At 56.1% G+C, this 14390-nt stretch overlaps 2 protein-coding genes across 2 annotated transcripts in view; one reads left to right on the top strand and one right to left on the bottom strand.

Moving 5' to 3' along the window:
- Window positions 1-2162, top strand: part of ZNF865 (zinc finger protein 865) — a 3165-nt gene extending 1003 nt beyond the window's left edge. The window contains exon 2 of the mRNA XM_006901856.1: window positions 7-2162. Coding sequence (XP_006901918.1) covers window positions 7-2162 — 2156 coding nt within the window. The remainder of the gene's footprint in view (window positions 1-6) is intronic.
- Window positions 2163-10239: 8077 nt separating this feature from the next.
- Window positions 10240-14075, bottom strand: ZNF784 (zinc finger protein 784). Its single transcript, XM_006901855.1, has 2 exons — window positions 13998-14075; window positions 10240-11097 (listed from the first exon to the last, which is right to left on the bottom strand). Exons 1-2 carry the CDS (start codon window positions 14073-14075, stop codon window positions 10240-10242), a joined length of 936 nt encoding a protein of 311 aa, XP_006901917.1.
- Window positions 14076-14390: the final 315 nt, after the last annotated feature.

Raw genomic sequence — 14390 nt, 5'->3', positions numbered from 1 at the left:
CGGCAGGGGTGGCCGTGCCCCCGCCGGTCACGGGCAGTGGGGAGGGCCCCTTCGCCTGCCCGCTGTGCTGGAAGGTGTTCAAGAAGCCCAGCCACCTGCACCAGCACCAGATCATCCACACAGGCGAGAAGCCCTTCTCCTGCACCGTGTGCAGCAAGAGCTTCAACCGCCGCGAGAGCCTCAAGCGCCACGTGAAGACGCACTCGGCCGACCTGCTGCGCCTGCCCTGCGGCATCTGCGGCAAGGCCTTCCGGGACGCGTCCTACCTCCTCAAGCACCAGGCCGCGCACGCTGGCGGCACCGGGCCCCGGCCCGTCTACCCCTGCGACCTGTGCGGCAAGTCCTACTCGGCGCCACAGAGCCTGCTCCGCCACAAGGCCGCGCACGCGCCTCCCGCACCCGATGCTGCCAAGGACGCGGCAGGCCCGCAGCCTGCGCCCCCCTTCCCTGCGGGCCCCTACCTGCTGCCCTCCGACCCGCCGGCCACTGACAGTGAGAAGGCGGCGGCAGCCGCAGCGGCCGTGGTGTACGGAGCCGTTCCCGTTCCGCTGCTGGGTGCGCACCCGCTGCTGCTGGGGGGCGCGGGGCCGAGCGGTGCGGGGGGCGCAGGGCCGAGCGCGCCGGGCAAGACGTTCTGCTGCGGCATCTGCGGGCGTGGCTTCGGCCGGCGCGAGACCCTGAAGCGCCACGAGCGCATCCACACGGGAGAGAAGCCCCACCAGTGCCCGGTGTGTGGCAAGCGCTTCCGCGAGTCCTTCCACCTGAGCAAACACCACGTGGTGCACACGCGCGAGCGGCCCTACAAGTGCGAGCTGTGCGGCAAGGTGTTCGGCTACCCGCAGAGCCTGACGCGCCACCGCCAGGTGCACCGCCTGCAGCTGCCCTGTGCGCTGGCCGGCGCCGCGGGCCTCCCAGGCAGCCAGGGCACAGCGGGGGCCTGTGGGGGCGCGCCGGGCGGTGGGGGCGCGCAGGCCGACGCGCTCAGCTATGCCTGCTCCGACTGTGGCGAGCACTTCCCGGACCTCTTCCACGTCATGAGCCACAAGGAGGTGCACATGACCGAGAAGCCGTATGGCTGCGACGCCTGCGGCAAGACCTTCGGCTTCATCGAGAACCTCATGTGGCACAAGCTGGTGCACCAGGCGGCCCCCGAGCGCCTCCTGCCGCCGGCGCCCAGCGGCACCCAGGCTGCCGATGGGGAGAGCGGCGCGGCGGAGGCGGCCAACGCGCTGGACAATGGGCTGGCGGGCGAGGTGGGCGCTGCGGTGGCGGCGCTGACGGGGGTGACCAGCGGTGAGGACCCTGGCAGCGCGGGGACTGCCGGGGGCGCGGGCGGGGCTGGGGGTCCTGAGCGCTTCAGCTGCGCCACATGCGGCCAGAGCTTCAAGCACTTTCTGGGCCTGGTGACGCACAAGTACGTGCACCTGGTGCGCCGGACTCTGGGCTGTGGCCTGTGTGGCCAGAGCTTCGCCGGCGCCTACGACCTGCTCCTACACCGCCGCAGCCACCGGCAGAAGCGCGGCTTCCGCTGCCCGGTATGTGGCAAGCGCTTCTGGGAGGCGGCGCTGCTCATGCGTCACCAGCGGTGCCACACGGAGCAGCGGCCCTACCGGTGCGGCGTGTGCGGCCGCGGCTTCCTGCGCTCCTGGTACCTGCGGCAGCACCGCGTGGTGCACACGGGCGAGCGCGCCTTCAAGTGCGGCGTGTGCGCCAAGCGCTTCGCGCAGTCCTCCAGCCTGGCGGAGCACCGGAGGCTGCACGCCGTGGCACGGCCCCAGCGCTGTGGCGCCTGCGGCAAGACCTTCCGCTACCGCTCCAACCTGCTGGAGCACCAGCGGCTGCACCTGGGCGAGCGCGCCTACCGCTGCGAGCACTGCGGCAAGGGCTTCTTCTACCTGAGCTCCGTGCTGCGCCACCAGCGCGCGCATGAGCCTCCGCGGCCCGAGCTGCGCTGCCCTGCCTGCCTCAAGGCCTTCAAGGATCCCGGCTACTTCCGCAAGCACCTGGCAGCGCACCAGGGCGGCCGGCCCTTCCGCTGCTCGTCCTGTGGCGAGGGCTTCGCCAACACCTACGGCCTCAAGAAGCACCGCCTGGCCCACAAGGCCGAGGGCCTCGCCGCGCCGGGGGCAGGGACAGGTGCCTTGGCAACGAAGGACACCTGAGCGGGGAGCTGCCCACCTCCCCCCAGCTGGTCATGCTCCCCCACACCCCCAGCCTGGCTGGTGACCCACCTTCCCCACCTTGCTGTTGCCCCAATGTCAGACCGTAAACAGAACCTTCGACACTTACGCACATAAACTCAAGACTCCATCGCCCTCCCCTTGGGCCTCTTCGCTGGCCATCCCCGCCCGCCATCAGATTGGAACTAGATCCTCCTTCCTTCGTAGCCCTCATGAATGCCCGCCCCCAGCACTGTGCGGCCCCCCAGTCAGCTCTGCTGGAGCTGGCTCTGAACTACCCGAATCCGGGCACAGTGGGGAGGGCTCGCCGTGGGGGCCTGGGTGCTCTTTTGGATTGGGGTGGGGGGGTGGGCTGGCAGACGCGGCTTGTACAGAGCGCAGAATAATAAATCTTCCCAACAGGCCTGCTCAGTGGCTCCAGCGTCCCAGGGGAAGTGGGGATTTCGTATGGGCCGGGTTGTTTCCTTGGGATCCTGGTTCCCAGTCCTGGCCTGTTCACTCGCTCGGCCTGCCTTTACTCGGGTGTTTACCGAGGACCTACCCCTTATCCCGAGCTTTTGTGTCCGAGGTGGGTGCATGGAGAGAAACAGGGCCGGTAAGTCTGCTTTCCCGTGCCTGGAGTCCTACCCCTTGGTGGTTTTCTGGTTCATCCTGATTCATGGGCCAGTATTCCCGGATGGATTTAACTTGCTGCACCTGTAAGGGACGCCAGGCAGGTGGATGACATGCTTCTTCCTTCAAGGAAGACACTGGAGAACTGTGTGATCCCAGGGGGCCCGCCCTAGGGTGCACGCCCTGTGACCTTGACTGAACCAGGGCTGCGTCCTGAAGAAGCCTTTGTTCCTTACACAAGTCACTCACAGCCCTGCCCCTTTGGAATCATCATCTGGGGGTCTTGAGACACCCATTCACACAGGTTGGCAGTTCCTCACAAGCTGAAACAGTTACCACATTGTTGGTTACTGTTGGCTTGGTCCCACGTGTGGAGACCTGCCTTGCGCAGCGCAAACTTAAGGATTTGGTGCCTGTGACCTTTCAGAAGCCGATTCCTAGGTCTCTTCCAAGGCATCCCTGGGCGGATTTGAACCGCCAACTCCTCAGTTCTCTGATGCTTAGCTTTTCTCGTCACCTTGGACTCCTAGAATTGCCCTTTTGTGGGTACATTGTGTCAGCTCCAACTTACAGCATCTATGTGGACATCCAAAGACAGCGCTGCTCGGTCCTGAGCCTCCTCACAGTCGCCACTGGACCTGGGCCCAAATTCGCTGTGTGAGTCCCTGTCATTGAGGATTGGGTCCGTGTGGTCAGTCCATGTCATTGGAGGCCTTTCACTTTTCTTGCCTCATGCTCTGTTAAGCACGATAGCCTCACAATTCCGTACCTAGGTATGCGCCCTGGACACTTGAGAGCAGAGCCTCAGGTTACGGGTACACCATCATCCACTGCAGCACTGTCCACCACTGGCACAGGTGGACACAACCCAGGTGCTCATCAAAGGATGCATGGGGAGGGGGGAGAGATGAAATGGATACAAGTGTTCTGTCCTGATGATATAAAGGTTTTCTTCCACCATGGAGAGAAGCGAAGCCCTGATGCAGGCCACTGCGAGGAGGAACGAGAGGTCAAATATCCTTAGGATTCCACTGGTAGGAAATATCTAGAGGAGAGTCTTGGGCTAGGTGGTTTTTTTTTATTTTTTAAAATTTCATTTTAGGCTATTTTGAGAGAAAATCAATGAAGCTTCAGTTCTGAATCCTGCCCCCTCCTGAGCCAGGCTCACTGTCTGACACACATACCCCCATTGCCCCAGTCACTGGACCAAGCCATCTCATCCAGGGTTCTCCTCTCCTGTGCTGTCTCTCCACTCATCCAAGCATGATGTCCTTCTCCAAGGACATCCGCTCCTGACAACATGCCCAAAGTATGTCAGAGGGAGCTTCAAAATCCTTGCCCCCCCCCCAAACAGCTTGGTTTCACCCTGTTTCTTCTCTTGGCACTCCATGGTATATGTTCAGTACTCTCCCAGCACCACAACTCAAAGGCATCAATGCTTCTGTCATCCAAGCTCTCTGATGCATAGCAAGTAACCACAAAGACCATGACTTAGATCAGGCACACCTTAGTCCCTAGACTGACATCATTGCTCGTTAACACTCTGGAGAGGTCCCTGACAGTAGACTTCCCCAATGCTATTCGTCTTTTGATTTCCTGACTGCTATTAATTGTGGAACCTAGCAAACTGAAATTGTTCACAATCTCAATCTCTCCTCCATCCATCATAGTGCTGCCAATTGGCCCAGTGGTGAGAATGTTTTCTTTTTTTTTATTTAAATGTTTTTTTAATTTTATTTTATTATTTTTGTGTGAGTGTACCGTCAAATCAGATCTGACTGGTACAGGAGGAGATTGTTCCTCCTTCCCTGGCAGAGCATCTGGTGGATTCGAACCGTGCGCCTCTGGGATTGTAGTTGCAGCTCCTTACCACTAGGCCACTAGAGCTCCCCGAATGTTTGTTTTCTTGATGTTGAACTTCAATCCATATTGAAGATGACAGTCCTTGACCTTCTATAGCAAGTGCTTCAGGTCCTCAGTTTATGTATTTATAGGCACACACACATAGAAGGAGGGAAAGAGAAAAGTGGGGACGTTAGAGACTGAGAGTTAATATTTATGGGCAATGGCTTCTGTGCTTGTAGAAACTGGCAAGTGTCGGGTCTGTGGGTGACATGTGTAGGGTGCTGGTGACAGGCGGAGTGTCAGGTGGCTGGCTTTGGAGACTGCCAGCTTCGGAGGCTGACGAGTCCACAGACAGTGGAGGAGAGCAGGCCAAGGACAGTGGCTTCACAGAGGGACAACCCCCAAGTGGGCAAGTACAGCGTGCCAGCAGGCTGCTTTCAGTCAAGGCTGCGACACCCAGACGTGGATCAGACAGAAGGTTCTCTAGCTTTATTCCAGAGAGTGCGAGCATTCCACCATGCAGAGCACAACTCCGAGGAGACCTACGTTTTGTCAGGTGAGGCCGGTGAGGACTTTATAGACCTTCCTCTGACCCTGTCTCGGGAACAAGGCGGAGGTTAGAATTTACATGGCACGGGGGCTCATGTCTGTGCTGACACTAATAACCATCCCAGTTAAGACAAAAGGCCCAGTGCTTACCTGGGGTGGGAGGACTGGGGAACTGGAGAAGTAAAGCCATGCTGGCTCTCAGAACAGTGAGAGGTTCTGCGGAGTCTGTTCTGATTATCCCATTTGTCCAAGGAGGAGCCCGTGGTCCCAGACAACAGGGACAGGCAGGGGGCACTGCCCGCTCAAGTTCACTATGACCCCCATGTTCACCACTTGAGCCCTGGCACAAATCAGACCTCAAGCTCGGCCACACGACTCAGGAACCCCGTGAAGGTGAGTGTCACCATCTAAGAGACAGGAGGGTGTCACGGGGCAGAGCCAGTCCTGCAGCTGACCCTCAGGCTAGGGGGTCTGGGCAAACCCTCAACCCAGATGAGCTGATACCAGAACAATGCCAGAAAACAGGCCAAGCCTCAGCGAAGGTCAGGACTAAGAATTCCAGGCAGAGGGCTGGGGAGATCTAAGCAAGCCCAGCTTTTCCACAGGGTTTCAAGATTGGGATGTCAGGACGGGGCCCAGCTGGTTCAGCTCATGTCAAATTGTGCTATGAACCCAGTGGGTCTAATCTACCAGCAGCCCCGAGGGAGATGTGGACAGTCCCCTTCCATTACAATCCACAACTTTGGAAACCCCAGGGACGCTTCCCTGTGAGTTGGAACCAGCCTGAAGGTGATGAGTTCAAGGTTTTCATGGCAAGTAGAAGCTCTGGTGGGGCAGTTGTCAAGTGCTCAGTGATTAACAGAAAGTCATTAGTTCAAACCCACCAGGAGAAATGGAGCAGCCTGATTCTATAAAGATTAAATCAAACCCAAGTCAGTGCTGTGAGTCAATTTCAGCTCAGGACCGCCTCCGAGGAGGTTTCTGAGATGGTAAATGTTTATGGGAAGATCGTCAGTCTGGTAGATCTGAACCACTGACATTTCCACCAACAGTCCAACACCTAACACACTACACTACCAGGACTCCTGTAAACCTTGTTGTTATGTGCCATCGGGTCACCTGCCTGCAACTCATAGCGACCCTGTGTATAATACCTCTGAATCCTGCCCTGTCCTGAGCCCAACTCATCATCTCCCACAGACCTAATCACATTCCTCCAGTCACAGTCAATCCACTTCATCCTGGGTCTTCCTCTCCTGCCCTGTCTCTCCACTCTTCCAAGCATAATGTCTCTCTCCAAGGACTGGTCCCACCTGGCTGTGTGTCCACAGTATGTGAGACAGAGCCTCAAAATCCTTGTCTCCAGGGAGCAGCCTGGTTTCACCCTCTCTAGGACAGACCTGTTTGTTCTCCTGGCAGTCCACAATAGGTTCAACACTCTTCTCCAGCACCACAACTCAAAGGCATAGATCCTTCTTCTATCATCCTTAGTTATCATCCAGCTATCTGATGCATAGCAAGTAATTGCAAAGACTACAACCTGGATCAGATGCACCTTAGTCTTCAGACTGAAGGCATTGCTCTTCAGTACTCTAGAGAGGTCCCTGACAGCAGACTTTACCAATGCAATATTGCCTGACTGCTGGTGCCAAGAGTGTTGACTGTGGAACCAAGCAAGCTGAAGTTACCAACAATCTCAGTGTCTTCTCTGTCCACCATGAAGCTGGTAATTGGCCCTGTGGTGAGAATCTTTGTTTTCTTGATACTAAGCTTCAATCCCTGTTGAAGACTACAATTTTTTGCCTTCTGCAACAAATGCCTTATATCCTCTTCACTTTCAGCAAGCGAGATTGTGTCATCTGCATAACGCAGGTTGTTGATGAGTCTTTCTCAAATCCTGATGTCACATTCCTCCTAATAAAGTCCAGCCTCCTGAATGATCTACATATAAATTGAAAAGGTACGGAGACAGGATGCATCCCTGACACACACACCTTTCCTGATGCTGAATCATGCAGTGTTTCTCTGTTCTGTTCTGACTACTGCTCTCTGGTCTAAGTATAGGTTTCATTAAGTATAGGTTGTGGGGGTTTGGTGGGGGTTTTTTTTGTTTGTTTTTTTCTTCTTGTTTTTATAAGTATAGGTTTTGCACTCACCAGATTATGCCAAGAAATCTGGAGGACAACTGCCTGGTTAGATGACTACAAGAGATCTGTATTTATTTCGATTCCAAAAAAAAAAAAGGGGAAAAAAGTGACCCAACAGAATGTGGAAATCATCAAACAATATCACTCCTGTCACATGCAAACAAGACCCTGAAGATTATCTTGTAAACATTACAGCCTTGGAAACCCTAAGTGACAAATCTTCGGCGCTACAGGGCTACAGGGTCTCAATGATTTGGAATCAAATTGAAAGCAGTGGGTGGGGTCTCGTGGGTTTAGAATGCCGGGAAGGGGTCCAGCTGGCACGATGCTTAAAGTGCTGACTGCTTACCGAGAGGTTTGTGGTTCAAATCCAAGCACAGCTCTGTGGGAGGGAGAATTCCTGATCTGTCCCAGTAGCAGTGGTAGTGACCACTCTGTCCTACAGGGTTGCTGTGACATCGTGCTGGGTGGAGGGTCAGTGAAGCTGAGGGGGACCCTCCGTGGGGTGGATCGACCCAGTGGGCTCTGAGAGCCATGCCTGTGAGGATGGTGTGGGGTGAGTCCCCCCGACTCAAGGACACAGCTAATGACCACGGTGGGTTGTCAGGAGTGGGGTTCTGAGCCAACAGAAAGTGTGAGGTCAGGCACGCAGCTCTGTGGCAATCACGAGTGTCTCCCGTGTTGGTCAGACTTCCCTCTCCCGTAACTGGGCCACATACCCACCGTCCCGGTGACTAAGTCCATTCCGACACGTGCTGACCCCTGTGTGTTATAGGATTTTCCAGCCTCTGGAGTGCCACGCCTTTCTTCCGAGGCACTTCAGGGGGCGGGAAGGCTCAAACTACCAACCTTTTCCATTCCCAGTTGAGGGCTTGCCCACTGGCTCCTCCCACGCAGCTCTGAACCATATAAACAGGCCAAACCCAACCACCCATCGCCATTGGGTTGATTTTGACTCAAAGACCCCCCCTGTAGGATAGAAGAGAACTATTCCATAGGGTCCCCAACATGGTATATATCTCTCCAGGAGCAGACTACCAGCTGGGGGGGTTTGAACCACTGACCTTCTGAATAGCACCCCCAATGCTAACTGCCACTGTTACACCACCAGCGCACCTACCCTCAGTGTCTGTGAATACATTCATATAGCATGAGTGCGCTGGCAGATGTGATTAAATGCGCAGGTCAACTGAGGCTCTGGAGCTGGGAAGACCGTTGTCTTAGACTGGGGTTGGGGGGAGGCCAGCCGCATTACCAGCTGCTTTGGGGTCAGTCCCGATTCACAGAGACCCTGCGGGATGGAGCAGAACTGAAGAGGACTGTCACGTCTTATTCTCACACGCGGGCTGCCAGAGGGGAACCACTGACTGCTGTATTAACAGGACCCTCAAAAATGTGGGCCTCCCCCCAAAACACACCCCGAGAACTTTGAACCTCTCAAACACCATCTCCAGCACACAGTCCCCAGCACTTTCTATGTAGCCCCATCAACGTCACAGCTCCAGGGTAAATCTCAGTGGACTTCATGGTACACACCAGCCACTGGGGGTTCTCCTCGTAGCTGAAGGCCCCACTTCTGGTAGCACTGAGTTCCTCTCCTGAGCCGGCCTGTCCCTCCAGCCTCCCCGGTGGGGGTCAGCTCAGTGTCCACCAGCCTTTGGTGGGCCTGAGAAGGGTTCTTGATGGGCCCCTGTCTAGCTTTTCTCCTTGGTGTGTGGAAAGGTGCGCTGAATTCTAGGCCCTGATATGACGGACGGGAAGCTGGAAGCCTTTACTTCTGTCTTCAGGATTGAGAAACCAGGCTTTGGATGCTCTCTCATATACTCTGAGGCCTCGTGCTGGCCAGCAGGGCTGGTGTGTTTCTCGGTCTCCCTGCTCCCATCACGCAGGCAACCCAAATTACAAGGCTGGCACAGAAAACCCTTCACAAAGTCCTTTAATAGGGATGGAACCGGAGGTTTCCCTGTCCGGCTCCAAGTCCTTGCCTCCCCAGCATGTCCGTGCTCGCCCCCAACACAACTCATCACACTCAGGTTTGAAATCCCGCCAGCCCCACCATGCCTCCAGCTGCCCAAACTTCTCTAAAACTGCCCGAGGTCCGGCCAAGGGAACGATCTCCTTCAGCTCAGGACAGCCAGCTGTGAGAGAAGCCTGAAGCTATGTTGCAGGCCCAGGACACCACAGCAGACGGGAGCTTTCCAAGGAGGGTATGAGGTGACCATTTCTTGGCCTTGTTTTCAGTTCCCAGTGCGTAGAAGTCTTTCTGGATGCACTAAGGGGGGGGAGGGGTGCACCAAGGGGGTAGGACTAGCAGCTATTACAATAAATATCCTTTTGTGTAGTTTTACACTTATGGCCTTAATGGCTCCTGGTGGTGACTTGGGGACCCCTCTGGTGCTGAGGTGATGGGACCCCAGAGTCGCTTTATTACTGGCCCATGTGGGCATTGTTTCTCAGAGAGTGAGTGGACCTCTGGTCCAGTGCAATCGGGTGAGGTAGGGAAACGATTCCATGCGGTCCGCCACGGGGAGCCTCCAGGCTGGGCCAGGGCTCTGCAGCTGGAGGGCTGAAATAGGGGTGGAGTTGGGCCCCGGTTCCAGCCGTTCCAGCCCCTCCTGGCTCTTCCGTCATGATGCCCTGGTGCTCTCGTGGGCAGACTCTGTCCTGTGGTGACCAGCTGTGGACAACCCGAAGATGAGGCCAAAGCAGCACTGAAATCAAGCTGGGCATCCGAGGGGCTGTGGGGCCCCTTGTTCCAGGCCTCCCACGGGCGTGTGGGTTGACAGGGGTTCCTTCCTCGCCTGGGATCCCACTGCACCAGCTCCCAGCTGTCCAGCAGCCCTGTCCCACGCCCTTGCCCCTTCCCTGTAGTGCGCCTTCTCCTCTCCACGCCTGCTCCCCGGGGCCTACTGGTCCACCTCCACCTTCACAGTGTCCATGGGCCCTCCCTCCAAGGCCCGGGCCGCCCCCCACGCACCCGCGGACGCAGGCCCCCGCGCGCCCCCGGGGTCCCCCACGCCGGGCCCCGGCCCGTGGAAGTGGGTGCGCTGGTGCTTGCGGAAGTTGGAGGAGTTGTTGAAGGCGCGCTGGCACAGGCCGCAGCGGAAGGGGCGCTCGCCCGTGTGGATGCGTGCGTGGCCGCTGAGCACCGAGGACTGCGTGAAGCCCTTGCCACACACCCCGCAGTGATAGGGCCGCTCGCCCGTGTGCACGCGCTCGTGGTCCCGCATGTCCGAGGAGCGCCGGAAGGCCTTGGCGCAGAACCGGCAGGCGAACGGCTTGCCCACCGCCGCCCCGGCTGCCGCTGCGGCCATCACCACCTCGGGGCGCGCCCGGGGCGCAGCCGCTGCCGCCTCCGGGGACCTCCGCGGGGGCCCCACCTGCACCCCATGCCGGTGCTGGTGCCGCAGCAGAGGCGCCAGGGCCCTGAAGGCCCGGGGACAGAGCGGGCAGCGGTAGGGCCGCTCACCCGTGTGCAGGCTGTAATGCGCCCGCAGGCTGGCCGGCCCCGGGCAGCTGTGCCCACACACGTGGCACCGGCTCCAGTCCCCACTCTGGCCGCCACCCTCGACCCCAGCAAGGTGGCCATGTTCGTGGAACAGCAGCTCAGAAACCAGCCGGAAGGCGGCTGGGCACAATGCACAGTGGAGTGAGCCTGGCTCCGGAGGCTCGGGGACCAGGGTGCTATCGGTCACCTTCACCACCTGGATCTCGATGAGGTCACCTGGAGGGGTCGCGGGGCAGACATCATCTGGCACCAGGACCTGGGGAAAGGGGAGAAGAAATAAGGGGCGTGAAGTCCTTCCAGACCTGCTCATAGTATCTCCCGTTATCAAACGTTCCCCTACTCACTACACATCCATCTACTCTAAGGAAAGAAGCCTGATCAAAAGGGGGGGAGTGTGGAACAGACTTTCAAAGTCTCATGGAATCCAGAATTTCTGGAGCCAAGGAGGCTGGATACACCCCTGACTTAATCTGAGATGTCTCCAGAGATAATCACTAAACTTTAAACAAAAGGTATCCCTTGAAGGTTTTGGATTTTTTTAAATGGTAGCGAGTGTCTGGTGGAGCTCCCCGATTAAAACAAGCTTGGAAGCAGGAGTGGCCTCCACTTCCACAATAGCTTGCCTCTGGAAACTCTATGAACCTAGAGAAAGGACAAACATTATACAGGAGGTGTCCAGGACTTTTGTTCATAGGGTCGCTATCAGTTGCCTGCGACTCGATGGCACTTAACAACCACCACCATCCAATCGGATCAGACTGGTCCAGGACGAGATTGCCCCTCCTTTTCCAGCAGAGCATCTGGTGGATTCGAACCATATATCTCTGGGATTGCAGTGCAGCTTCTTGCCACTAGGCCACCAGAGCTCTCTTTCTTTAAGTCTTCTTAAAACCAAACAATTGTTAGGTGCACTGGGGTGGATCCGGCCTCACAATACAAGATGGTCAACCCCTCAATCTGGACTCTGCTTAAACCCACTGCTGCAGTCACTATGTGAGCCCATCTCAGGGTCTTTCTCTTCCTTGCCCTGGACTTTTCTGGACATGATGTCTTTTTCCAAGGACTGAGGGCTCCTACTAGCATGTCCAAAGTCTGAGAGGTGAAGTCTCACTATCTTTACTTCTCAGGAGCACTCTGGCTGCATGTTCCCCATGACAGATAAGGGTTTGTTTTTGGTTTTTGTTGTTTTTAGCAGTCCATGGGCTATCCATTATTTGTGACCAACACAATTCAAAATAATCCATTCTTACTCACAGTCCAACTTTCACACACATAGGACACAACTGAAAATGCCATGGTTGCAACAAGGAATGAATGGAAATCCAAACTCTCTGCAAATTTTCATTAAAATTAATAGAAATACCATGGCGTGAATCAGGCACAGACTTGAGCTTAACTAGTAAAAACCCGTCTGCCAGTGGTGTTATGCGCTAAGGTTTATCTATATGGGGTTAAAAGAGCAACAGCGGGGGAGCTCTAGTGGCCTAGTGGTAAGGAGCTGCAACTACAATCCCAGAGGCTCACGGTTCGAATCCACTAGATGCTCTGCCGGGGAAGGAGGGGCAATCTCTTCATGTACCTGTCAGATCCCATTTGATGGCACACACCCACAAAATAATAAAAGTTCAAAAGAAAAAAAAAGGGTTAATCCATCTCTCCTGTAGTGTGTGGGTCCCTGAACTGTCAGACGTTATTCCTTTCATCCCTGAATTCCCAGACATTATCCTCCAGGATCCCACTATATCACCATAAATCCCTCTCTCTGTCCTTGTCCTGGGTACAAGGACAAGATATGTCCCTGAATACCGAATTAGCAGGTGTCAGATGGGCCTTGTGAGCTGCAGTGCAAACAATTCACTACCCTTGTGGTCACAGCCCCTGGACTACTGAGGGATACAGACACATTTTAGGGGGTCAGTGGGTTTGCGGATATGGAAACCACAAATATCGCAGATCACGGACCCACCTCTCTCTCCTCCACCTGTGTAAAAACTGATGTCTTGACACCTGATAGAGATGCCTAAATGAGATCTGCGTCTCTTCTGGCCCCCACATCAGCCACCTCCTCACAGCAGCCTGAATGAGCTTTTTAAAATGTAAATGAGATCAAGTCGTGCTCCCACTCAAAACCCTCCAAGCACTTCAACTTGCAGTCAAACTCCAAAACGGTTACCATGACTTAGACCCCGTCATGACTTGGCTTCTGCGTGGCTCTCTGACTCTGGTATAAATATAAGCTAATGTGGCTGACGTCTTTCTATATTAAGCTCCTCTCCACCTCCTCCTCAACTCCACCACGTCACAACTTCACTTCTTTTCTAGAACCTATCACAATACTTATTGTCTCTCGCTAGACTGCATGCAAGCTGCCATAAAACACAGTAGTCCTTGTCTGTCCTGTTCAAGTCTTGCTTGCACCTCTCAGTCAAAGGAAGCCTTCAGTTTAGGTTTGCTGAACATGTAAATAAATGCTCTGTGTTACCCTCCAATTATAACAAAGGTGATTTAAGGGAGGTTCTGAAGTTGTAGGATGGACTTACTCCTCCAAAATCCTCTCTTGAACACTGACATATCATCACACATCACCCAGATATTTTCCCCAACATAAGTGTCCCAGTCATACCCGCCCTACTCTTTTCAGGGTCACCTTCCCAATCTTCTACCCAAACCCTCAAATCTCAGACTGTCACTGAGGCTCCGCTCCTCTTCAGTCCCCGCCCCTATATACAACCAATGAAATAACTGACTCCTCCCACTGGACCTAGTCCCGCCTCAGATGCTATACAACCCCATTCTCAGGCACCACCCACACAAGGCCCCGCCCCCTACCCTTGTCGAATCATAGGCGTCTCTTTAGGCACCAATAGCAAAAAACCTAAACCGTAAACTCCTCTTTAAGACCGCCCACAAATGCTCCTCGGACACCCATAGGTTTCTTCCTAGGTCCCGCCTTCAAAACCTCTTCAGCTATAGGCTGCTCTCAAAGTCTTACCCCCAAATCATCAGAGAAATCATAGGCTCCTCCCCAAGCCCCGCCCCTCACTGATCAGCTGAAACCGCCCCCAATGGCAGAGCCCTAAATACCACCCCCGCCCCCTGCCCCTGCGGCTTCCGCCCGCCTCGAACCCCTCGCCCAGGCCCCTTCTGCGCCCGCACCAGGTCCGGTGGCTCCGGGGATCTGGACTCTGAGGCCTGCGAGGTTGGACTCCGGGGCTCCGGGCGCGCGGCGGCCATCTTGTGTCCAAGCCCCGCCCCCAGAGGCGATTGGTCTCTCTGAGGGGGCGTGGCTCTGGCCGGGAAGGCGGGACGTGACGCTGCGCAGGCCCACTGGCGCGCAGGCGCCCACGTGGGAGATGCGTCCTAGGACCTGGGTCCCCGGGGTGCTGCCCGGGCGCCCGGGTGGGAGGCATCTCCCAGGACCTGGGTCCCCGGGATGCGTGTTCTCAGCCCTCCCGGGGAAGAAGCAGATCCTCCCTTTGGAACTGCAATGTCAGAGACACACCGTCAGCAAGTTCGCGTTTGCATTTTAGCAAGTGAAGCTTGATTCGG

Source organism: Elephantulus edwardii, unplaced genomic scaffold (assembly GCF_000299155.1).
Source record: "Elephantulus edwardii isolate Elephantulus edwardi_28Jun2011 unplaced genomic scaffold, EleEdw1.0 scaffold00348, whole genome shotgun sequence".
Classification (NCBI taxonomy): Eukaryota; Metazoa; Chordata; class Mammalia; order Macroscelidea; family Macroscelididae; genus Elephantulus; species Elephantulus edwardii.
The sequence above is the reverse complement of the archived record's forward strand: the minus strand, read 5'-3'. Positions and strand labels throughout refer to the sequence as shown.